The sequence below is a fragment of the Leopardus geoffroyi genome, chromosome D3 (assembly GCF_018350155.1).
Source record: "Leopardus geoffroyi isolate Oge1 chromosome D3, O.geoffroyi_Oge1_pat1.0, whole genome shotgun sequence".
Lineage (NCBI taxonomy): Eukaryota > Metazoa > Chordata > Mammalia > Carnivora > Felidae > Leopardus > Leopardus geoffroyi.
In genome coordinates, this window is record NC_059339.1 from 31,042,113 (window position 1) to 31,067,507 (window position 25,395).

The 25,395-nt window shown below is 43.5% G+C and overlaps 1 protein-coding gene across 16 annotated transcripts in view; it reads right to left on the reverse strand.

Annotated features, from left to right (window-relative positions):
- Positions 1 to 25,395, reverse strand: part of LDLRAD4 (low density lipoprotein receptor class A domain containing 4) — a 441,951-nt gene that overhangs the window by 12,309 nt on the left and 404,247 nt on the right. For all 16 annotated transcript variants that reach the window (XM_045457534.1, XM_045457543.1, XM_045457540.1 and 13 more), the window contains one exon: positions 16,892 to 17,046. In XM_045457534.1, coding sequence (XP_045313490.1) covers positions 16,892 to 17,046 — 155 coding nt within the window. The remainder of the gene's footprint in view (positions 1 to 16,891; positions 17,047 to 25,395) is intronic.

Consider the following 25,395-nt stretch of genomic DNA (forward strand, 5'->3'; position numbering starts at 1 on the left):
AATAGGAATAAAATTTTGCTAATATTTTTATACAGGCTTAAACACATTCCTTCCATTACAGCTGTTTCCTTGTTAGAATACCCACCAAAAGGAAGGGAAGTATTTATTCATTACTTCATCATACATCTACCAAATACTTCCTGACAAGGGGTTTTGTTCCCAACACATGAGATGATGTGCATAACTCAACAGGCACTATGCCACACTTCCCCATGGTATGGAGGTTGGGATTGTTTCCCCAACCTGTTTTGTCTGTACAACCCCCAAGGTTAAGCTGTCACTCTCACCCCTTTGTTCCACTCAAGAAAGCATTCTGGAATGTGACCTAATGTGATATTCAAGGATCACTTTGAATCAATTCTAGTTAATTTTTTTAAGGTATATTACCCTCAAATCACTCATGTTGCATCTATTATCAGTACCAGTTGTAACACACATTAAAACTGAGCAGGACAACACATGGGAGACTGTCACACTTGCTCCAGGAAGCTTACAAGAAGGGCATCCAGTCTTGGGGGTGAAGGAAGTGAGCCTTGGGTCCCTCTGTGTGTGTGTGTGTGGTGTCTTGCATGTATGTTACATCTAGTTATCTTCCTAGAACAAAGGCACTGTAACAAGAAAGGTAATGACCGATTATCTGATGACAACTTAATATTACCCAGATGGATAACATAGCTATCAACAGAGATGTGGACCTGTGAGGGCAAGTGAACTCCGAGCTGGGAAAGCCCTAGGCCAGAATCCTGACCCTGCCCCTCTTCAATATGTGACTTCAGGTAAGCTTATTTAGTGTCTCCAATTTGTAAAAGGAGGTTGTTGTGAGGCTCAAATATAACAATATATGTAAATTCTTTAGTTCTATGCCTTGCATGTAAGTTTTCAGTAAATGGTAGCTCTTAACATCACAGGTATTGGCTACTTGCTGTTACACACAACTGAAGTGAGGATAATTTTCAGTTATCTCTTTTAAAATAATGAGTTCAATGGGGCGCCTGGGTGGCGCAGTCGGTTAAGCGTCCGACTTCAGCCAGGTCACGATCTCTCGGTCCGTGAGTTCGAGCCCCGCGTCGGGCTCTGAGCTGATGGCTCAGAGCCTGGAACCTGTTTCCGATTCTGTGTCTCCCTCTCTCTCTGCCCCTCCCCCGTTCATGCTCTGTCTCTCTCTGTCCCAAAAATAAATAAACGTTGAAAAAAAAAATTAAAAAAAAAATAAAATAAAATAATGAGTTCATTGAAATTTCCATATTTGTTTATTAACAAGATTATTCCAAAGGTGGCATTTTGTATTTTTCAAAAATAATTTTTTGAGCATAGCTGTCACACAATTTCACATTAGTTTCAGGTATACAGCATAGGGGTATGTACATCTCATGTACATCAACATCTCTGTACATTAGGCTCTGCTCACCACAGGCGTAGCTACCCTCTGTCACCAAAGGTGGCATTTTGAATGGAAAGGCTGGACACATGAGACAGGCTTAGGCAAAACTGCGTTTATCTCACATTTCTTCAGAACCTTTCTCATAAGGTCAGAAGCTGATTCCTAAAAGCAGCATCACCCATGAGACCCCTCACAGAAAGTTGTTCCTCACAACTTCCCACCACTGGGTTTCAGCAAAACCCCAGGTGCTGCACAGAACAAAGGCCCACAGCTGCACGATGACTCTCTGTGCTCTTCAATCGTTAGGTCAGCTGGCATCAGCTGCCCTCTGAGGGAACCACCATGAGTACAGCCGTCAGCAGAGGCTGCCTCTGCCGCACACTGCTCCTTCTGGTGTCATGAGGTGAAGGCAGGGAGGCAGTACACAGAAAGAATGAGAGCTGGTCATAAGCTCTTATTTTCTCTTGGATCTTCTTTTATTTGCTATAATGAATCTTTACTGTGAATGAGTACATTGCTATTTGTTGCACTCACTCATGTTTGATCATCTCTGAGTAGGGTGACATTTTTGTTCTGCATCTGCAAGGCTGTGGGCAGAGCTTGGATGGTGGAAACATGCCAAGGGAGAGGCGTCCACTCATGACAGTGCCCCTCAGCCTAGATCCACAAAAAGTAACCAGAACCCCCTGGACCACCCTGGGTGACTAGCTGGTCATTAAGGGGGGGGGGGGCTTCTGAATATACACTGTATGGAAAAGGGACATAGGACAGCCCTAAATCTTGCAGGCTTGAAGACATGTATTTTCAGACTCTTTTATTTTATTATTATTTTCTGTAAGTAGGTTCCATGCTCAGTATGGAGCTCAACGCAGGGCTTGAACTCACGACCCTGAGATCAAGACCTGAGCTGAGATCAAGAGGCAGACTCTCAACCAACTGAGCCACCCAGGCACCCTTTAGACTCCTTTATACTTGAGAAGTTTGCTTTGTGTTTTCCTCCTTCCCACTGGTGAATGAATAGCCATACTGACAGAAAAATTTCCTGTTAAGTTGAATCTGCTTGACACTAAAACACCTGCATTAAAGATAAAAAATAATCACCTATCTTCCAAAGATTGTCTTTATGATGCAAAAGATCAAGATGTGTTATTTGCAGATCTGGAACACAATGACTGTATTTTTTCCCTTTAAATCTGACCATTTGATATATTTTAGGGGATGGGTGGTGAGTCAGAAATCAAGACCAACTTGTCTTCTTTTATATATAACATAAAATTTACTTCCTTCATAATTTAAAAGTATGCAGTTCTATGGCATGAAGTACATTCTCATTGTTGTGCAACTATCACAACCATCCAGCTCCAGAAACTTTTCATCTTCTCAAACTGAAATGCTGTCCTCATTAAACACCAGCTTCCCATTCCTTTCTCCCTGACCCCCTGGCAACCACCATTCTACTCTCTGTCTCTATGAAGTTGACTATTCTCAGTACCTCACATAACTGGAATCCTGCTTTTGTTCTTTTGTGGACAGATACAATATTGTGTCCTTTTTTTCACTTAGCATAATATGTTTAAGGTTCATCTATGTAGTAGCATGTGTCCACATTTCATTCCTTTTTAAACCTAACTAATTTCCATTGTTGATATGTGTCATATTTTGTTTCTCCATTCATCCACTGATGGATATTTTGGCTGTCTCTACCTTTTGACTATTGTCAATAATGCTGCTATAAACAGGGGTGTACAAATATCTCTTTGAATCTTTGCTTTTAATTATTTTGGGTATTTGACCACAAGTGGAATTGCTGGATCACATGGTATTGGGTTAATTTTTTGAAGAACCACCATACTGTTTTACTAGCAGCAGTACCATTTTACTTTCTCAGCAGCAGTGTACAGCATTCCGATTTCTTCACATCTTCACCAACACTTGTTATTTTCTGGGTTGTTTTTGATAACAACCTTCCCAATGGGTGTGATGTAGTGCCTTCTTTTGGTTTTGATTTGTGTATAATTATTGTATTAACTTGAGGCTTTCCAGAGAAACAAAACCAGTAGGAAACATCATTATAAATATACACACATAAAGGAGGATATTTATTATAGGAATTGGTTTATGTGGTTTTAGAGACAGAGAAATCCCACAATCTTCCATGTGCAAGATGGAGAACAAGGAAAGCTAGTAGTATAGTTTGGTCTGAGTCTGGTGCTCTGAGAAGCCAGGGGGCCACAAGTGTTAAGTTTTAGAGTCCAAAGGCCCAAGAACCAGGAGCTCTGATGTCTAAGGGCAGAAGATGTAACCCCCAGCTCAATAAGAAAGAGAGAAAAATTACCCTTCCTCCACCTTTTTGTTCTATTCGAGCCCACCAGGGATTGGATGATGCCTGCTCACACTGGGGAGGACAGATTTTCTTTTCTCAGTCAACTGAGTCAAATGTTCATCTCTTCCAGAATTACTCTCACAGACACATCCAAACGTAATGTTCTATTAGTTATTTTGGCATTGCTTAGCCCAGTCAAGTTGACACATAAAATTATCATCACAATTAGTGATATTGAGCTCTTCTCAGTGTGCTTGTTGGATATCTTCGCTGAAGAAATGTCTATTCAAGTCCTTTGCCTATTTTTAAATTGGGTTGTCTATTATTTTATTGTTGAATTGTAGGAGTTCTTTATATATTCTTTTTTTTTTTAATTTTTTAATGTTTATTTATTTTTGAGAGCATGAGCAGAGGAGGGGCAGACACAGAATTGGAAGCAGGCTCCAGGCTTTGAGCTGTCAGCACAGGGCCTGATCCAGGGCTTGAACTCACAAACTGTGAGGTCATGACCTGAGCCGAAGTCAGACACTCAACTGACTGAGCCACCCAGGTGCCCCTATATATTCTTGATACTATATGATTTGCAAATATTTTTTTCTCATTCTGTGACTTGCCTTTCCCTCTCTGGGCAGTGAACAACTTCCTTTGATGAACAACTTCTAAATTTTTGAATTCTAATTTATCTATTTTTTTTTGTTGTTGTTGTTGCCTGTGTTTTTGGTGTCATATCCAAGAAATCATTGCCAAGCCCAGTTTTATGAAAATTTTCCCTTTTCTTTTTTTTAAACTTTTTAAAAAATGTTTATTTGTTATTTTTGAGAGAGAGAGAGAGAGAGAGAGAGAGAGCAAGCGAGCAGGGGAGGGGCAGAGAGAGAAAGGGAGACACAATCCAAAGCAGGCTCCAGGCTCTGAGCTGTCAGCATAAAGCCCAACGCGGTGCTCAAACCCACAAGCTGTGAGATCATGACCTGAGCTGAAGTCGGATGCTTAACCGACTGAGCCACCCAGGCACCCCTTCCCTTGTTTTCTTTAAGAGTTTCATGGCTTTAGGTCTTACATTTAGGTTTTTGGAACATTCTGAGATAATTTTTTGTATATGGTATAAGATGGTAAGTATTCAATGTCATTATTTTGAATGTGGACACCCAGTTTTTCCAGCACCATTAAAAAAAATTTTTTTTTACAATTATTTATTTTTGAGAGACAGAGAGAGACAGAGCACAAATGGGGGAGGGGCAGAGAGAGAGGGAGACACAGAACTCAAAGCAGGCTCCAGGCTCTGAGCTGTCAGCACAGAGCCCGATGTGGGGCTCGAACTCACTGACTGCAAGATCACCTGAGCCGAAGTCAGACGCTCAACCAACTGAGCCACTCAGGTGCCCCTCCAACACCATTTTTTAAAAGACTGTCCTTTTTCCTTAAATATGGTCTTGGCACCCTTGTCAAAAATCACTTGACCATATATGGGAGAGTTTATTTCTGGGCTCTCTATTCTATTCCATTGGTCTATAAATCTGTCTTTATGCCAGTACCACATTGTTTTTTGTTTGTTTGTTTGTTTTACTCTAGCTGTGTAATAAGTTTTGAAACCAAGAAGTGTGAGACTTCCAACTTTGTTATTCTTTCTCAATATCATTTTGGCTATGGTTGGGGGGGTGGTGTAGCTACCTCCCCTGAGATAGAATATGAATTTTAGGATGGACTTTTTTTTTCTGCAAAAAAACATTATTGATAGGAACTGCACTGAATCTGTAGATTGCTTTGGGTAGTACTGACATTTAAAAAATATCAAGTCTTCCAATCCATGAACACAAGATGTCTTTCCATTTGTGTCTAAATTCTTTCAGCAATGTTGTATAGTTTTCAGTGTACAAATCTTTCACCTCCTTAGTTAGGTTTATTCCTAAGTATGTTATTCTTTTTGATGCTACTTTTTTTTTAATTTTTTTTTTAACGTTTATTTATTTTTGAGACAGAGAGAGACAGAGCATGAACGGGGGAGGGTCAGAGAGAGAGGGAGACACAGAATCGGAAGCAGGCTCCAGGCTCTGGGCCATCATCAGCCCAGAGCCCGACGCGGGGCTCGAACTCACGGACCGTGAGATCGTGACCTGAGCTGAAGTCGGACGCTTAACCGACTGAGCCACCCAGGCGCCCCTTGATGCTACTTTTAATGGAATTGATTTCTTAATTTCCTTTCCAGATTGTTCATTGTTAGTGTCAAGTAGCAACTGATTTTTCCATATTGATTTTTGTATCCTGCAACTTTGCTCAATTTGTTTATTAGTTATAGCAGGTTTTTGTTTGTTGGAATCTTTATGTTTTTCTATATATAAAATCATGATATCTCTGAACAGAGACAATTTTAATTTTTCCTTTCTAACTGGAATGTCTTTTATCTCTTCTTCTGTTGAGTTTTTCTGGCTAAAACTTCCAATAAATACAATATTGAAATAGAAACGGTGAGAGCATGCATTTTGTCTTGTTCCTGATCTTAGAGGAAAAGTTTTTGTTCCTTTACCATTAAGTATGTTAGCTGTGGGCTTTTCAAAAAATGGCATTTATTATGTTGAAATAGTTTGTTTGTGTTCTAGTTTGTTGAGTATTTGTAATCATGAAAAAGTGTTGAATACTTTTAAAGACTTTCTCTCCGTCAATGGGATGATCATGTAGTTTTTCCCCTTCATTCTATTAATGAACAGTAGATTGATTGATTTTCATATGTGGAACCATCCTCGCATTAGAGAAATAAACCTCATTTGGTCATAGTGTATAATCCTTTTAGCATTCTACCGAACTCAGTTTGTTAGTATTTTGTTGAAGATTTTTGTATCAATATTCATAAAGGATATAGGTTTATGGTTTTCTCTTACTGTTGGGTCTTTGGCTTGAGGGAAATGCTGGCTTCACAGAGTCAGTGAGAAAGTGTTCTCTCCTATTCAAATATTTTGGAAGAGTTTGAGAAAAATTGGATTAATTCTTCTTTAAATGTGTGGTAGAATTAACAATGAAGGCATCTGTTCCAGGTTATTTTCTTTGTTGTGAGGTTTTGAATATTGACTCAACCTCCTTACTAGTTACAGATCTATTCAGATTTTCTATTTCTTCATGAGTCAATCTTAGTAGGGTATGTTTCTAGGAATCTGTCCATTTCAACTTATTCATAGTACTCTTTTATAATCTTTTTCATTTCTTTATCTTTTGGATCTTTTTCCATCCAAAAGATACAACATTTATAGCATTAAAAGAGAAAGATGTGACCATGACTTACTGGGGCTTCTGCTGTGAGCTGCAGCTAAAGCCTGCTGCCTTGCATCCATGTGTAAGGCCACTCCTATGACCTTATGAACCTTCTTAGTTTTATGCTTTCAGCTAAACTTTCCTTAACCACATACAGAGGACAACAGGAATCAGATTTAGGGACTGGAAACAATAAGCTCTCTGTGAAACTGGAAATACCTTTTAAAAAGTGTTTTTCAAACTGTGAGTTGCAGCCTCTTAGAGAACTGGAAAATCAATTTAAGTGGGTCACAACCAGTATTCCAAAAAACTGAAACAGAATAGATAATGCCTGAGTACGTTGTAAGTATTGTTTTGCAAAATTTCTGCCTTAGTTGTGTATCGTGGATTATGATATAAAATGTGTTTCTTATTGTTCTTCGGGGTTACAAACCATCTGAAGGCCTCTGATCTAAGCCAGTCATCCCTCATTTTAGATATGATTTAGATTTATACTGTTCACTGGAGGTGACAGCCAGTTTGTGGTAAAGCAAGGCCATTGCTGGATATTGTCTTGTACCGAAGGGCTCAGTGAATGAAAAGTATTGTATGCCCTCAAATATTTGGAAATATATTTTCTCCTTGTCCCAGGGTGAGAACTTCAAAGCACAGGTAAAACTCATCTTTGGATATTCAGCAACACCTTTACCATCTGGAAAAATACATTTTCTCTCATTTCTTCCTTTTCCTCACACAGCCTCTCCACCATCCAAATACTTTAGTATTACTGTCTTTCCACTCTAGATGGCAGTAACAGCTTAGATGCAAAGGTGATACCTCTGGGTATCAATAACTATTCTCCCCAGGACTTCCCCCATTATTCCTCCTTGGGAATCCACCATCAGACTTATTTTCAAGACTTAAAATGTCCTTCCCAACTGCTCAATCTAGGGCACATCCCTTAAGAGAAACACAATTCATCCAGGAAGATCTGTTGGGAAGAAAAGGGAATCCTTTATATTTCCAGAACAATAAAATGGATCAGGGAGATCTATAGTCCTGAGCAAGCAGAAAAGGAGCCACACAGGTCCCTCTCCTGGGCTTGGTGCTGGGGGAGAATGAGCAATTAGACCTGGAGAGAAACCAGCCTGGGAATTAGAAAACTCAGGGCAACAGAGAAATGTGGAACTGCATGCTATTCAGCGTCGGCTGAATCACCTCCTCTTTTGTGAGAGTAAGACTAGAAACAGGGCAAACGCTTTTCCCAAGGTCATAGAGCTGGTAGGGGATTGATACAGAGCCAGAACCCAGCTACTTCCCTTGGTGTCTTTTGACAGCTCCGGGGAGCATCCTCAACAAAGGCCACAGAATTAGAATGATTTAGAGAACTCTTCTTTCCCCAGAACAATTTACACCAATTTCTAAGGACTAAGTATGAACAAACAACCTTTATCATTAGATTATTAAGCTATATTGTCTATCTAAAACATGACTAAAATTTGTTTCTTAAAATTTTCATCAATTTTACTTAAAAATCTGATTTTAGCATGCTTTTTGTCACAGCACAAACCAGCTCAAATCAGTTACCTTAATAGTCTATAGATGCTCAGAACATTATTGCAGTTGTCTTCAGCATCAGTTTACGTGAGCAGAGAATGTTTTTTAATTCCAAAAGTAATACACAAATACATCCTTACCATAAAAGTTTTTATTTTATTTTATTTTTTTTAGAGAGAGAGACAGAACATGAACGGGGGAGGGGCAGAGAGAGAGGGAGACACAGAAGTAGGCTCCCAGCTATCAGCAAAGAGCCCGAAGCAGGGCTCGAACTGACAAATCACGAAATCATGACCTGAGCCAAAGTCAGAAGCTTAACCAACTGAGCCACCCAGGAGCCCCCTAACCACAAAACTTTTAACACACAAACCAGGCTCTCTTTGCCCACCTCCTGCAATCCCAGATCCTCTCCAGAGGAAGCCATTCGTTTTCTGTGGGTCCTTCCTGACCTTTCTCTACAGCATCAGTTTGTAGCTCAGAAAACATCAGTCTTACTAATTGAGCCACATTTGGTTTTGCACCAAAATTGTATCAGTTAGTCTGATCAGTCTCATCATTTGTAAGATTTAACTCCAAATGGAGTTTGGCTGATACCAAAAATCAAATCCATCCTCAGTGAACAAATAAGAAAAAGGAAGATTTGCCATCAAGACACTAAAAAATATTTTTCCTTTGAAAAATTTCCAAAAAATGACCTGCAAGCTCTGAGGGTAATTCCAAAACTGTTCCGAGCACTGGCAACAACAGTGGAGGGACAATCTGTGCTACTCGCATTGCTGCAAAGACAAATCTTGGCCACTGAAAAGGTCTTTCTACTTTTGTTCAGATGAGAATCTGCTATATTAACAGCTGTGGCCCAGCAACCTGATCCAATTTTTGCTAGCAACTTGGCCTCCTGTTTCTCTTACTTGAAGGGAGACATTCTCACTCTGAAGCTGTTAAAATTATCTATCTTCCAATGCTTCAATCAGATACACCAAAGGGTAAAGCCTTTTAAATGACCAGTCTGGTGGCTTGACTGCATCCTCACTTATTCAGGGAGAAAACGGCTTGACTGCCAAGAGGAAATCTGTGCTTGGAGTTTATAGTAGGTGCTCACCTACCTCTTGCAGTCCCTGTGACATCAGGAAATGTAGTTTCAGTGGCTCATGAAATAATGGAGAATTGTTATGGGACAAAGTTGACAACAAATACCCCCGGTCTTACAGTGCAGCAAGAATCTCCCTCACCCACAGAGAAACTATCCCCTGCCATCTTTCATCTCAATCTGATGCTAAATAAAGCCAGAGGGGCTCTCTTTTCTGTAGTCTGGAGTGTCAGAGACATGCCTATTATAACTGCCTCATCAAGCCCTTTAGTTCTTTTTTTTTTCGCACCTTACTGAAAATAGTTCATTTCTATCATTTTAGAAATGTTTTTCTAAACGCTTTTCTAAACCTAAGTAGAAATGAGAAAAGGCAGGTACACAGCAGTCTAGCTCTTTAGTCACTGTGGGAATGAACTGTGTGTGTGGTGACTCCCCTGACTCCCTGCACCCTTCACTGGGCCCAGGACACAGCCTGTGGGCTTTTCAAGCATGGTGAGTTCTGGGCCACTGCAGTGGATTCCCGAGCTGCTTCTAGGGGTGTCCAGAACTGCCCATTCTCAAGCCACCCCTGCTCCCAAGGCCAACAAGAGGAGCCCACAGTCACCTCTACTCTCTTGGCCACAGACACCAGCCACAGAGAAGACTGCCTTGCTCTGGGGCCTGGACTGAACTGCAAGGTCCAGAACAAACACATCCAGCTGGGCAAAGGAGACACTGGACTCTGCTGGCCCAGACATACTTGGTTGAATGTCTAATCTTTCAGGAATGATCTTTACTTCCACAAGGAAGTTCCCTCCCATTTCTCTGGAAACCAGTGGGCCTCTTAGTCTATCTTTGTTTTCACCCTTGTGATAAAGACATAAGTGCAGGATATATTTTCTCTAAAAAACAACCACCACTGTGCAAAGCAATAAGTAGCAATGGCACCCCACCCACAACTGGGGGTTCCCCCAAGAGAGATGGAACCGTAGTCAAAAGGTGAGCACCAACCCGTTCAGCCTGGCAACTGCTTTGTGGTCCCATCTTAGAGAGTGCCAGAGGCAGGAATAGAGGCCTGATATGCAGACTTTTCAAGAGAAAATGTAAATTCCAGTTTTTATGTGAAATCTCCCAATAGTTACTGTCAATCAAGTTTTGTCAAGACACCCTGTGGGGCAAACCATACACACTGGCCACATCTTAAGCCGAGTCTGCAACAGCTGTAGGGAGAGTCTCTGGGTGTGGACTTCCTCTATACTGGGACACTTTGGATCAGAAGAACTCCAGCTTCTGTACTGGTCACTGCAGTCATGTCCTCCTTCCAAACGCCAGGGGACAAAACAAGCGGCCTCCTTCCCAGCATCCCACCTGCATCTCCCCCTGGAGCTGGTGCAGCACAGACTGTGCTGAGCACTGGCTTGGCGCTGCTCTGTCTCCAAAGGGAGGCTGAGGCACCTGTATTTTCCTAAGTGATTTAATCCCTGCAGCAGTTCCTAAGGAAGAAATGCTTGACATGACTCCTTCCATGAATTTCTTAATTGAAATTGCTGCTTTTATAGGTCCAATGGCTGAAGCGTTACAATTTCATACAGTTCATACAGGTAAGTAAAAAGGTTCTGTCCCTCTGCTGCTCCTCAGTAAGTGGCTGGCCACTCTGACCTCGCCCACTTCCCACTGCACCCTGGGCTGTCCAGGTGGGTTCAGGTGGCCCTGCTGGGTGGGGCTACAGGCTGTCAGAAAAGGCTGGTCATGCCCCCACGCCCACCCAACTCTGGTAAGAGAGGCTCCAGTGATGTAAGCAAATACCTTTCAGGGCTGTGTCTGGAATATTTATGCCCCCTTATTGTCTTCCTATTACTTGGCAGTCTAAAGTAATGAAAAGAGATCTAGACAGTATCAAAGCTCTGAAATCACATAAACCCAGGCTCTAAAAAATAAGCTGAGGCTACCCCAGAAAGAATACATAGAGATTTATGTCACAAAGCCATTCACTGCTCTTTGCCATTAGATAAACATTTACTTTTCTTGATTTAAGCCTAGGTTGCTATTTTCCAATTTTATCCAGAAATGACTGTTACCAACAAATTCATGGCCAGTATTGCCCTGTCCCTGGGCTCCCCTGGCACGGTGTGTCAGAGACACCGTGGTGATGAAGGCTGATCGGCCTGGGCCAATACAGATTCCCATCCATTCCTTCCTTGGCCAGAGGGACCTGGTACAGAAAGTGTGTGCTTCCAAAAGACACTTGGAACTGGCAGGAGAGACGCTGAGAGGGGGTGTCGCATGAGGAAGAAGGTGTGTGTGGTGGAGTCAGGGAGGAAAGTGTCTTTGACTTTACAAAGCAAACTTCCCAGAATCAGGGTGAGTCTGGCATTTGGCCCAAGGGGGCAACTGTTCCAACCAACCATTTTCCAGAAGAATCTCCCTGAGAACTAGGAATATTCACAGCTAAGATTCTATCTTATTAACCTCAGTTCTGCTTTTCCCTTTGGTTGAAGGGCAAATCATCAGTGAGCAGAGGGGCAGCGCACATCTTGGCAGTGAAATTTCCTCAGTCAAATCAGAACATCTACATGTGCAACCTCTTCCTTGAAAACAAAATCCAACTATTGTCCTTTATTTTTTAACCTTGACTAACAAGTCTTCTGGAAGAAATATATAAAAATAAACTTAACAAAGTGTTAAACCAAATCACATAGAAGTTGATAAATTAGATGCACAGCGCTTCTCACAAGTTTAAAATAAATATACCTTTTGGGCACCTGGGTGATTCAGTCAGTTAAGCATCTGACTCTTGATTTCGGCTCAGGTCATGATCTTGCAGTTTGTGAGATCAAGCCCCACGTTGGGCTCTGTGCTGATGTCGCAGAACCTGCTTGGGATTCTCTCTCCTCTCTCTTTGTCTCTCCCTGCTCTCACCTGCACGAGCTTGCTCTCTCTGTCTCTCTCTCCCAAAAATAAATAAATATTTAAAAATAAATAAATAAATAAATATACCTTTTACTAACATGCTCATGGAGACCTCACATGGTTTTAGAACAAATGGGGCTAAAAGGCTCCCAGAAGTGAGGGGATGTCAGCAATGATAGGCTTAGACCATGAGATGCTCACGCAGGTGAGGCTGGAAGGGGCATTCCACAGCCACAAGCTGCCAACTAGAGGGCACTGCAGCCCCACCATTCAGGCTCCAGGGAAGGTGGGATTTAGACGCTGACATCGGGAAACGTGCTTCAGTAGCCCTCAGGTGTTCTAGTGACAGACATGAAACCACACAGACAGCAGTAACCACAAAGGCATCCATCTTCACCAGTCACCTTTCCCCCAAGGAGTACAAATATGCACAATGCCACTGGGAACCCAGGAGGCTGTCAGCGATGAGCTCTGTCAGTAAGAGCAGAGCCTTCCTTTCTCATGCTGAGTCCTCACGCCCCATCCCAGACTCCTCCTATAGCCAACAGCCACTTGATATATACAAATGGCCACTGGAGACCCCTAGCCTCTCCCAATTAAGATTGAGAAAATGCCAAGTAGAATTAGCCATCTGGATGCTGCTGAGGGTAGCAGGGAGGGTCAGGGGCAAGGAAACCTCACATTGTTCCTTCATTATTTTGCTCAATGTCTGGTTCATGTCCAGTGAATGACTGAATGAACAAAGGAAAGTAGAAATGGGTAGGGGAAACTGTTCCCAAGGCAGAGTCTCAAACCAGGACCCTCTGATCATGCAAGGGACCCCCAACACTTTCTGCCAAGCCTCTGGGAAGTGTACTCTTCTCTCTGTTGAAACCTCAGAGCCAGCCATGAGAGATCCACTTATGTTAATAGGCAACCTCTTTGAACAGCAAAGTGCCTCTAGGAAGGATGGCATTCAACACTAGTGAGATTAGAGGTTCTCTATTTCGGCACTACTGACATTTAGGGTCAGATAGTTCCTTGTTGCGGGGGCTACCCTGTGCATTCCAGGATGTTTAGAGCATCCCTGTAGCATCCCCTAATTATGACAACCAAAAATGGCTCTCAATGTTGTCAAATGTCCCCTAGGGGGCATAATCACTCCAATTGGGAACCATGAGTGTATATTAATCAACTGCTCTCCCAGTACTGTACTAAGGGAAGCAGCATTTCTTCCTTATGCCTTATAAAGGCATTAGGGAGGAGAGGTAGACAAGTAGGAGGCAAGAAGCCTGGTTGGGGGCACATTCCTGGGTAGAGAGAAAGAGTGTAAGTGGCCCACAGTGCTGTCTACATTTGTATTTGTGTTCAGAAGAAAAGTAAGGTTTTTTTTCTCACTCTCTCTCCTCTCTCTTTGGACTATACATTAGGCTAATAGTCCTAGTCATGATATGGAGCTACAGACTGGGCCTGAATGGTCTCTGGTCACTGTGTTAAAATACATCTTGAGTTTGAAATGGTAAACACATTCATGCTCTGTCTCTCTCTGTCTCAAAAATAAATAAACGTTAAAAAAAATTTTTTTGAAATGGAGAACACAGTGCATAGCTAAGTTTTGCAATATCCATATTCTCATTTTATTGAGGAGGAAAATCCAAGCTTTGAGAAGCAACAGCAGCCAGTCAGTGCTGGGCCACTCAAAGAAAAGAAAAAATAGTATAGTAGTAACAAGAAATTAAACCCTAAGCTGTGTGCAGCCTGCATTTCAGAACTAGGGTCCAGCTCTCAGGGGTAAAACTTTCAGACGTTATTAACAAAATCAGGCACAGAGTGTGATAAAGACCTCTGCAGACACAATCACTAGATACTGATTATCTTCACTTGCTGTATAGCCCTGAAGGGGCATCTAAAAATCACTTAATTATCTTTTCAATGTCAAGAAATGGAGGCACTGTTGCCCAAGAAGTCCTGGAACAGGGTGGACACAGGTGAGCCACTGCCCCAGGAAGAGGCCTTGACACAAACCCATTCCCTTTAAAAAAAAAAAAAAAGTTTATTTATTTATTTTGAAAGAAGAGAGTGCACATGCACGTGAGTGTGGGAGAGAGGCAGAGAGAAGGAGAGACAGAAAGAATCCCAAGCAGGCTCCATGCTGCCAGCATAGAGCCCAATGCAAGGCTTGATCCCATGAACCATGCTGATCATGACCTGAGCCCAAATCAAGGGTTGGATGCCCAACTGAGCCACCCAGGCGCCCCACTCAAAGCCATTCCCAAATGAAACAGAAGACACATTCTGATTAAAACAAACTTAAAATTTCACTTTTCTGCCTTTGTAAAATTGTCATCCTGCTGCAACCTCTTTGCTGGTAAGGGTATAATTGTGTGTGTACCTGTCCCATCACCTGACTGGGTCATGGAGCTCCCAGTCTGAGGAGCAGGCCCATGGGCAATTTGAGGGTACATGGATGGGGGCAGTGACAGCAGGAATGGCCATATATGTACTGAGGAGTGGAAGAAGGAGCCACTTCACCAAGCAAGGTGAATCAGGTAGAAGCAAGATGATCCGCAAAGCAAATATGTGGGGAAGACAGAGGTGGGTGGGGACCCAGGCTAGGCATAAGAAAAGCATTCTGAGTTCCCTGTGTGCAGTGACTCCAAATACCTCAGGCACTGGAACAGAAAGCCTAAGGCAGGGAACTTGGGTAAATTCATGGCAGGTGCTTCATAGAAACTTGAGAGCTATCTATTGATGACAATGAATAAGGATAGTTTTCCTCTTTCCCCCAAGGCTGGAGTCAGCATTTCCAGTCTTTGCATTAAGGCTTAGGCAAAGCAGTGACGGCTCATCCTTTTGCAGTTCTGAAACTGTTGCTGTGAGTATGATTTTCTCTCTGTCCTCTCCCTTTAAACTCAGGGGAGTTGTGTATATTCTGTGCTCAGAGCTTCGGAAGAGTTAGTTCTCTCCTTTAGGTAACTGAACTGTCCTTATACAACAGTGGGGAATCTATAGGCATTAGGACACCAGCGTTCAGTGAGTCTGGACCCCTCAGGTACCAGACTGCTGGGATGACAAAGGGCCCAGGACCACAGGGAAACTGTCATGCTGTGAGGAAAGCCATGTTAATAGGGCCGGAGGAGGCTAGTGGGCCCAACTGGGGACCCAGAGAGACAAAGGAAGGGGACAGCAGAGGACAAGGGAAAGCAAGAGAGAGAAAGGGGTTCTTTCTCAGGACTGCTCCCCATAGCCCCATGGCATCCTGTCTCATCTCTGTGAGTCTGACGGGTGGTGCACAGCAGTCCCATCCCTTCCCTCTCTCCCTGCCTGCCTCAGACACAGAATGCCCAGCAAACCTCAGTTCCTCCCATGAGGACAGCAGAGCAGATGTGTCACTGAGCAACTCTGCAGCCCTGATGAACTATGACCCTGCCCTCCTGAGGGGTCCAGGGGCCCTGAGCCCAGTAGCCACTCTCCTATACCTGCCAGAACCCATGATGGCCTCCCTAGGCCAGTTACCAGACCTCCCTGGTCCTGACACATGCTCTGAGGGGCTGAGTATCCAGTATCATTTTTACCTACCAGAAAACCAAGAACTTGTAATTGTCTAAACTCACATTCCCAAGCCTTTCACTGGAGGCCACGAGAATCACAGATTGTAAAAGCAGCTCAGAATAAAAAGTGCCAGTGGCCTTTTGCCTCCTAAGCGCAGATCCCACACCGGTTTAACTGAATATGTATTTTATTTTCCAGAGGAGTGTGACTCAGGGCAAGGAGTAGCCAGAAGCTGTAAAAAGAACAACCTGTAGAGCCTTATTGTGGGCTGTTCTGTGAGTCCCTTACATAGCCCGGCCCAGCCCGATCCACTTGAGGAGGCCCTGAGCCCCTGCTGTCCCGCCACTTCTAGCTTGCCCACACCTGCCATGCTGCTGATCTCAGACAAGTGATGTCTTACAGATGCAGGTAGTGCTGCACAAATGCATTAAGGATCACCGGACACCTCAGGGCCAGTTTTCAAAACAGGTCTCCATGTAACAGCATGGGTGATTTAGTGAAAGAAGCCAAACACAAAAGAACACCTACTGTATGATTCTATTGTTAAACATATTGTTCAGAAGCAGGTAAGACTAATCTGTGCAGACAGCTGTGCAGGTAGTTGTGACCTTGTGGGGGGGCAGGCCTAGGAGTACGGCCAGAGTGTGTTCCTGGGGGCTGGTCCTATCTCTTTTCTGAGTGGTTACACAGGTGTCTTTAGTTTGTGAGGACTCACTGAGCAGAATTCTCATGACGCACATGCTTTACTTGAAGTATCAGAACCTTCCATAGAGTTTTCAATGCTTCGGACCATAGCAGGTGGGTTCAAGAGGCCGTCCCGCTTTGGGGCTCTTACTGGCACCCAGCCTATTTGGAGCCCGAGACAGAGGCCTAGGCAGCACCGAAAGGCTCAGGCCACACTTACCGGTTGTGGCCCGTCCTCCTGCCTCCTGCTTGGATGTGGGCGGTTGATGAAGGACCGTGTGGAGACTTTGTAGTGATTCAGTAGGCAGACAATGACCACAACCATCACCGTGACCACCACGACGATGATGATGATCTGGGCAAACTCCAGCTCCGCTGCGATGGAAAGGGAAGGCATATTAGCGACATATCCCCTGTGCAGTCACCCAGTTCTCTAAACAACACACCCACCAGTCACCAAGCGCTTCTTGCAAGCACCTGGTCCTCCCAGAGACAAACTATTTTTCCCCAGGCCTGCTGCTCAAGACCATTGTCAGACACACACACACACACACACACACAAGCACAAACAGTTGAATAACATTTGAAGAAAGAGAGACCCAGGCATGAGGCTCTTTCCAGTAGGCCTCTGGTGTTCAGCCCAAGCATGGTGCTCAGACAAACCTTGTCTTTGCAAATTTTATAATGAGTAGGGCCTTAGGAAAACATATTCTGTTGGCTCTACAAGACCTCTAGAGGGGCTGTGTTGTAACTGACCCCATTCACACATGGAACTCGAAAATCTAGCCCAGTGTGCAGACCACCAGCTGGCTGCTGCACGCTGCCCCTTTGCCCTGGGCAGGCGGGTCCAGGAGTGCAGTCACCTCTCCAACATCTGATTGCTGGTCCTGCCAGATGGCCCTGCCACCCAGGGGAGGTAAGAAAGTCTCACAAAACTGAAGCTGCTCCTCCCAGTGTAATCTCTCCAGGAAAGTTAACCCCATCTTTATGGTTGAGTCACATTTCCCAAAGCACATCCACACAGAATCTACACATTATACTGAAGGGATAATATATTGATAAAAAGCTCCAACCTCCTTTACTCCTTTGCCTCCTTTACTTTGCCTTTGGAGGTAATTTAGAAAACACATCTCCACTGTCTCTAACCCTGCAGACACCATATTTTATGAGCAGTCGGAAACCATGTTCCTGACACTGCCATTACAAAGCCTTTTCTAACTGCCATTAGCACACGCTTCACATTCTAGTACAGTGCCATGGAATTACTTCTAGCAAAACAATGCACTGAGTTGGCAATTAAAGATGGGCAATTCAAGTCCTTCAGTTTTGCAGGGAGGAAGCAGAGTCCCATTGCTCAAGGTCAACCCTAGAACACACATTTCCTGCTTTCTAGCACGGCCTTACTGCATGTTGCCCACCTGTCTTCCTGAGTCTCCCCACACAATCAAAGGAAGTGATTGTGTAGGGGTGTCAACTTAAAGAGTGAGAGGCTCTGAAGATGAGGAAGACAGCACACAACTTTGCCCTGAGGTGGGGAGGTGTGGGGTTTAATGAAGAGCAAGAAAAAGGGGAGAGCTCTGTCAATTGTGTTACTGCCTAGAACCAGTAACACACACATGCATACACCCACACATACACACATGCATGTATACACATGAGCACAGCAACACACATGTACACACACAGGCATGCTGCATTCATGTACACATATACACACATGTATGCATGTGTTTGAATACACACAGATGTGGATATACATACATACAGAGCATGCATATGCACATGCGTGCATATGCACACACACACACACACACACACACACACATGCTCTTGCTGCACGACCCAGGCTGATAGCCAGTGGGGAGGTGTTATCTATCACTGTATGGGCTCACATTTGGGATGATGCAGGAAAGGACTGGGGTAGCACCCTCCTCCCCAAATCTCACCTATGTGCCCCCACCATCCATACTCTGGAAACAGAAGGGCTAGAACTGGCATGGGAGTAAATGGAGGGTGTTCCTGGATCCCACCATGTCCTGTCCTGTGACACTACCCCTCCACTCCTGCCTTCGGCCTCTACATACCCGAGGGACAAAGATATACATACATGCTTGCTGGACCTGGCTGGACTGCACCTGCACCTATCGTGGGGCTGGCCCAAATATGCACCCTGGAGAACGGAGAGCTGAGTATAAGGGAACCAAACTGCCATGCCTGTGTGCTGAGTGGCTGTGGCCAGGTGGGCTTGCTGAGTACAGCCCTAGTGGGCAGTGAAAGGGTGGATCTCATGGGCATGGCTGACAGAGAAGCCTGGCTGTCGGTGAGGCCCAGGTGCTGCGCTCTCCACCTCACCCCCACCTTGCATTGCTGTCATTGTTCTGGACACACCCCAAGGCCTAATGGCTGATCATCAGGTTAAATCATGCCCTGAAATTGACAAATGTTTTCTTTTCTCAAAAAAGCTTCATTGCTTTATGGACATGGAAAAATAGGAAAAGTGATGATTACAGTGAGGGGTCCTGTACAAAGTCTTCATGGGTTAATTCTTCACCTGAAGGACGTCTTTCTAGGTTATGTTTTCCTGAATATAGAAAGCTATGTAGATAACCATCTGTAGCAATGCAATCAAATTATATTTTCCATAATTCTATGGGCATTTGGGGTGTATCTATGATTTTTAAAAGGATTTTTATTATAAAAATAATGAAGACTTATTTAAACAATTTAAATTATTTAAACAATACAGAAGGAAATAGTGTACAATGTAACAGTCCTTTGTAGGCCTGCAGGATTCCCTGACCCCACCGAACCCCATGCCATTCTGGGGTTCACACAGTTCACCCATTGTGTATATCTGTGCATTTGCTTAATAAATAAGGGCTTTCTTCTTTTAATGAGTGGAATCATTGTACAAATACATTGCTGGCTTTTTTCCACCCAATGTATCACGGCATTTTAAAACAAGAATATATAAAAACCAACCTCATTCTTTATGGTGGCTATCTACTCCAGAACACTGATATACTGGAATTTATATTTTCCAAGTGATAGATATTTAGGTGTTCCCCCCCCCTTTTTTCTATTGTGACCAAAAGATTGTATGTGCATGTGTATGTATGTGTGTAATGTGAGTGTTGACCCACATTTTAAGTATCCCTACAGGAAAGATTCCTAAAACTGAAATTTCTGGGTCAAGGACATATCCTTTTAAATGTTGATAGCTACTGAGACCCTGCCTTATGAAAAGGCTCTTGCCCCACATGCCCATCAACACTGAATACTCACTCTTCTCATCTGCACGAATCTGATGGACAAAAACATATATCTTGTTTTAATCTGTTTTACTAGTAATTTTAGGTCTTTCCCTGATTGGCAATTTCTTTTTCATAATCATGTTAGTTCATATCAGTTTATTTGTAACTTTCTTGTTTACTGGTAAGCAGTCTTTACATATTATGACTACAAATCTTTGTTACATGTGCTGCAAGTATTTTCTCCTAGTCTGTCACTAACTTTGCTGGGAGCTTCTGTATAAAAGATATAAATTTTTATGTCATGAAATACTTTTTCTTTTATGGCTTCCAAGCTTCCTGTTTGATTAAGAAGGTCTTCTCCAGTATTCTAAAACTATTTTTTCTAAGATTTTTATAGATTGCATTTTTATGTTTAGATGTGTGTTCGCTCTGGACTTGATTTCTTTTGGTCTGAGACAGCACATGGAACATTTTATATCTTCTGAAGGACATGGATCTTCTGATCTAACAGCACATTAAAGAGTTCATCGTAAGCATGAATAAGAAAGATCTTAGTTGTGGAAAGTGTATGGAATCTTTCTTTTAAAGGGGACTACCTGCTCTAAGGTTGTGTTTCATCAGCTTTCTTGTCAACATGCTATGTATAGTGGGCCCTCCCCTGGCCCTGCTAAGGTGCCAACAGCTGGAAAGCACCGCCCCCCCCCCCGCCCCCCCAAATGTCCAAACTTGCTGCACTTCCTCCCACGCTCCTGCTTTGCTCAATACCAACAGTTCTCCAGTGCTTTCATCTCAGGACCCCTCTACACTCTTAAAAGCTACTGGTTACACCCCAAAGAGCTTTATTTGTATGGATGACATCTATTGATGTTTGCCATATTTACATTCAATACTGAAAATTTTAAATATTTATTAAAAAAGAAACATTATATATTAAAATACATAACTATATATGCTATTTTCAAAACAAATTTATTGATAAGGGTGGCATTTCTTTACACTTCTGCACATCTCTTATATGACTTTTTCAAATTTCTTTTAATGTTTATTTATTTTAGAGAGAAGGAGAGAGAGAGAGAGAGAGAGAGAGAGTGAGCGAGTAAGCACAAGCACAAGCACAAGCACAAGCTGGGGAAAGGCAGAGAGAAAGAGGGAGACACAGAATCTGAAGCAGGCTCCAGGCTCTGGGCTATTAGCACAGAGCCCGATGTGGGGCTCGAACCCATGAACCGTGGGATCATGACCTGAGCTGAAGTTGGACACTTAACCGACTAAGCCACTTAGACTCCCCTCTTATATGTCTTAATAGAAGATAGCTGGATTCTTCTCCCTGCTTCACCTTCAATCTGTTGGGATATGTTGGTTCTGGTTGAGGTATATGAAGGAGATGTGGTCTTACTGACCACTGGGGACTGAGGTCTCAGGGATCCCCAGAGATTCTTGAGCCACACGTGGAGAACTGGTGGTCTAGACTGATTTGACAACAGGCACTCTAGTACAAACACTAACGGCCTGGATTTCTTGGAGATACTCCTGATGCTAGGATTTGAGATGTGGTCAGAACAGCTCCTGGGCCACTCTCCTGAGTTTTCATGCACAAGTACAGCCACAGCAGGTGCATCTATGGAGCAAAGTACACACAGAGACCCTAGGGGTTCACAGGCATCCGAATAATGCAGAACTCACCTGGGGCAAGAGCACAGGCTGGCACACCCTGGGTGCCACTCACTAAGGCAAGCAGCCCAGCAGTGTAGCCCAGTGGCCAATCTGGGTGACAGAAGCCCAATCAGAGCCTCAGCTACTACAGCACCTGGGCCAGCATGAGAGGCAGCTCTTCCTGCAGAGACTGGCCCAGGTCACAAAGGCCACCATCCTAACAACCAAGTACTAATCAGACACAGGAGCAATAGTAAGCACAGCAGCAGCGATTTGGCCCTGCTTGCAGTCCAGGGTCACCTGTCATGTTTCTTGAAGCCCTGAAGTCAGAGAGGCATGTGGAGCTCCTGGGGATGGAGCGTCAGCAGAGTGGCACAGCCCCAGTCAAATGTGCAGGTGACCTTCACTTTGAACTCTGGGCAAAATGCATCAATGAAAAAAGACTGCTTTCTCAAACACTAACAACTAGAAAGTATAAGGGGCTAAAAGGGTCCAGAGAATTCTCAGAATGAAAATTAGAGTGAACAGAGAGAGTATTCTTGAGGACAAGTATGATGATGACATCCAGATTCCAGAGATCTCTGCTACTGATAACTTCTCTCTTCAAGACTCCCCCTTCGAGCTCACAAGGGGGTATGTGAGCACCTTTGCCTGATACTTGTCTTCCCACACCCTCTTCTACTTTAAACAGGAAAAATTCTACTAAAAATGCATCATAAAAGGCAAATTAAGCAAAGACCACACCACTATAGGATATCACAGCTTGGATGGTAGATGGGAAACCCAGTCCTCCTCCTCTCTCTGCATACATTGTGTAATAACAGTGATAGGTGATTCCTGTCTCTTCCTTTGCCACTCCTGAACCCTTCACTCCTGCATGGAGATTGCTCAGAGGCAGCTGGGCCTGCACAGTATTTTGCAGTACCCGGATGTGGCTCTGTTGCCAAGGGCCTGATATTACACCTCCTCAAGAAAATAACTCACAGGACAAGTAAAAGAAGCTTTATATTAACAAAATAAAACAAAACAAAACCTCTCACTTCTGAATGCAAGTATCGGGTGAAATTCAGCACACCTGTTCTTCAAGGTGTCCATTTTTAAGACATCTGCACTCCAGATCTCAACCACAGACCTTTTTGGGACTTCTGGGGACCTTACCCAGCAATTTCCTGTACTGCACAGTCAGGGCTCAGGCAGGCTGAGCACTCTTCACTTCCTGCTGAAACCACCATCCCTTCAAGGTAGCAGTTCCTGGCCACATGTTTTCCCACACATGCATGCGCACATACACACGTGCACACACACACCCTCCTGCCTTACACATCACTGATTCCTCCTCAACGTGCTCCAAGCTTGGGAGACCCAGGGTGCAAAGGGTATAGATACAGAGCAGCAGAAGGTATGGTGAGGCCTACTACCCACCCCATAGGAGACAATTTAAACAGGCCCTGAGAGGCATATTCTTCAGACAGATGCATGCACATTACTGCTTTCTGAATCAAGGTGGCATCCAGCCCTGTGCCCAGGAACAACAGTCTGTGCATAGAAGTGAGGCAGATGCCAGCTGAGACCTTATACTACACTGGGGCCTTGCTGCCTCACCCTCCCTCACCCTGGTCTGCCCACATCTGGCCTTACAAGATGTTGTCTGTTTTCTTGTGGTGGGGGAGAGGCAATGTGCATTGGTGCACAGAACTTGGGGTACAAAGAAAGGAAAAATGCTTGTGATTTTGGTTTTGGGAATGGGGTGGGAAGGAGAGGCTAAGGAGAGAATGAATTCTGGAAGAACTATTAAAAACAGAAAGATTAAAAAAAAAAAAAAAACTATAGACATAGTAGAGTCCTGAGAAAATAATAGGATACTTTAGGGTTTCTAAAATTTCATGTGCCCAATATGGACTCTGAACACAGCTCACTTGGTCAGTTTTTCTTGATTCCAATAGATACTGACATCAACAGAGCAATGCCAAAAAGCAATACATGCAAGGAAAGAATTTTAGGCCAAAGTCAAATTTTTACACTACCTCCTCCTTTCATGGGGGTTCTAGTTCATAAGGTTATAATGGATGAGTCATTGCAATCCAAACACACAAGAAATGTTATAATACATTCAGCCTACAACTTACAGGAAGGCATCATAGCACCTTACTTTATTACTATAACAGCGACAGTGATGATGGTGATGATTACATCTCTCTACTTTTATAGAACTATCCCTAAGAAACTCCAAGCTCTGCAGTGGAGAATTATAGGAACAGAGAAAATTGTGTGAGGCCTGTGGGTCTATTCTCTGGTTCAACGAGGAGCTGAACTGACTCATACTAGAAGCATGAGCGTCTGTACTATTTTTAAAGAACTCTGGGAAAGCGTGGTTCTACCACCTTAGGTTCCTAATATAACACTTATTTCTATTTGTGGGATGGCTAACACCATCTTCCACGTAGTCTTTCCTTGATTAATATATCAACTTCACAGAAGTCCTATTTTCTAAATGTTTAAAGCTCCAGATGTGTGATTTATGCCTTACAGACCCTATAAATGGGGGGTTGGGGGCAACGTCTGTGCCTCTCATCAACCCCCTCCTTTCACCCCACTAAGGAAATACCTTGGGTGCCATGCAGAATATTGTGACATCACTGTAAGGGCTGAATGCTTTCCACAAATCCCTGCACGCCACCACAAATGGCTCCTCTGCCACCTAACCAATGGCAGCACTCCCCTTCGTTCCCCCAAGTGTTACAATCTATTGGCAGCACTGAGACCCTGGCTAGCTGCCACAGAGACTTAGTCCGGGCAGCCCCTCTCTCCCAGCGAGCTTTCCTAGGTCCCCACCATGGCTCAGGCACAGCGACCAAGTATCTGCTTTTCCGGGGCAGAGTGGGTGTGGTGAGATGACAGCCCTGGTGGGGGGTGCCTTGCTCTTTATTTATGGCTCTGTGACACTTTTAAAGTGCTGAATGTTCCTAAAGGCTGGTAAATTCTTTCCCCAATCCTACAGAGACAGGGACGTGGGGGCAGGAAGACAGGTGGGGGCAGGAATTGGAATCTACATGGACCATAATTGCCTCAAGTTTGTGAACTGTTAGTTTAAAAATACTCTTGGAGACTTTAATGGCTGAATGAAAATTCACACTCATTAAACACCATGGTCGAAGGGGGGGGAAATTCAGCCTGTGTTATATGAATAACTTCACAGCTTGAAGTTCAGAAGGTAAAACAGTAAGAGCTATAATCGTAATGATTATTATCTTATATATTTTGAATTTTCTTTTCCCTGGTAGGTTGGCTACTCCAGTCTACCCCATAACAAGTAGAACAAAAGAAAGGGAGAAGAACAACCCCATAGAAATACCCCAAATTGGTGTCTGTCACCCCCCCCAGCTTTATCTTCCTTAAGAAGCTCTTTCCTAACCACTTGATGACAGACTTACTACCCTTGGGGGGCTCCCTAGCATGCAGCTGCACTCTGTCATAGCACTTATCACTTATAGAGCCCATTTTCTGGAGTAAGCTCTGAGATAGTATCTTGATCTTTTCTAGTATCTTCAGTAGGTAGCACATCACATGACTGGCACAAAGTCAGTGTTCATTTTAGATAAAATGCTAAAGAAATCCCTGGAAGGAAGGGTCCCAATTGGCTAATCTGCTTTTAACAATGTCTAGCACAGAATTCCACCAAACACTAATGACTTCAGTGATGAAGTTTTACCAAAGGTTTTCATATCTCATAAAAATTATCCAATTATTACGATTCTAGGCAGTGTAAACAGTCACTGGAAAAAGAACCTCATGGTTGCTATAAGTTACCTGTTTACAG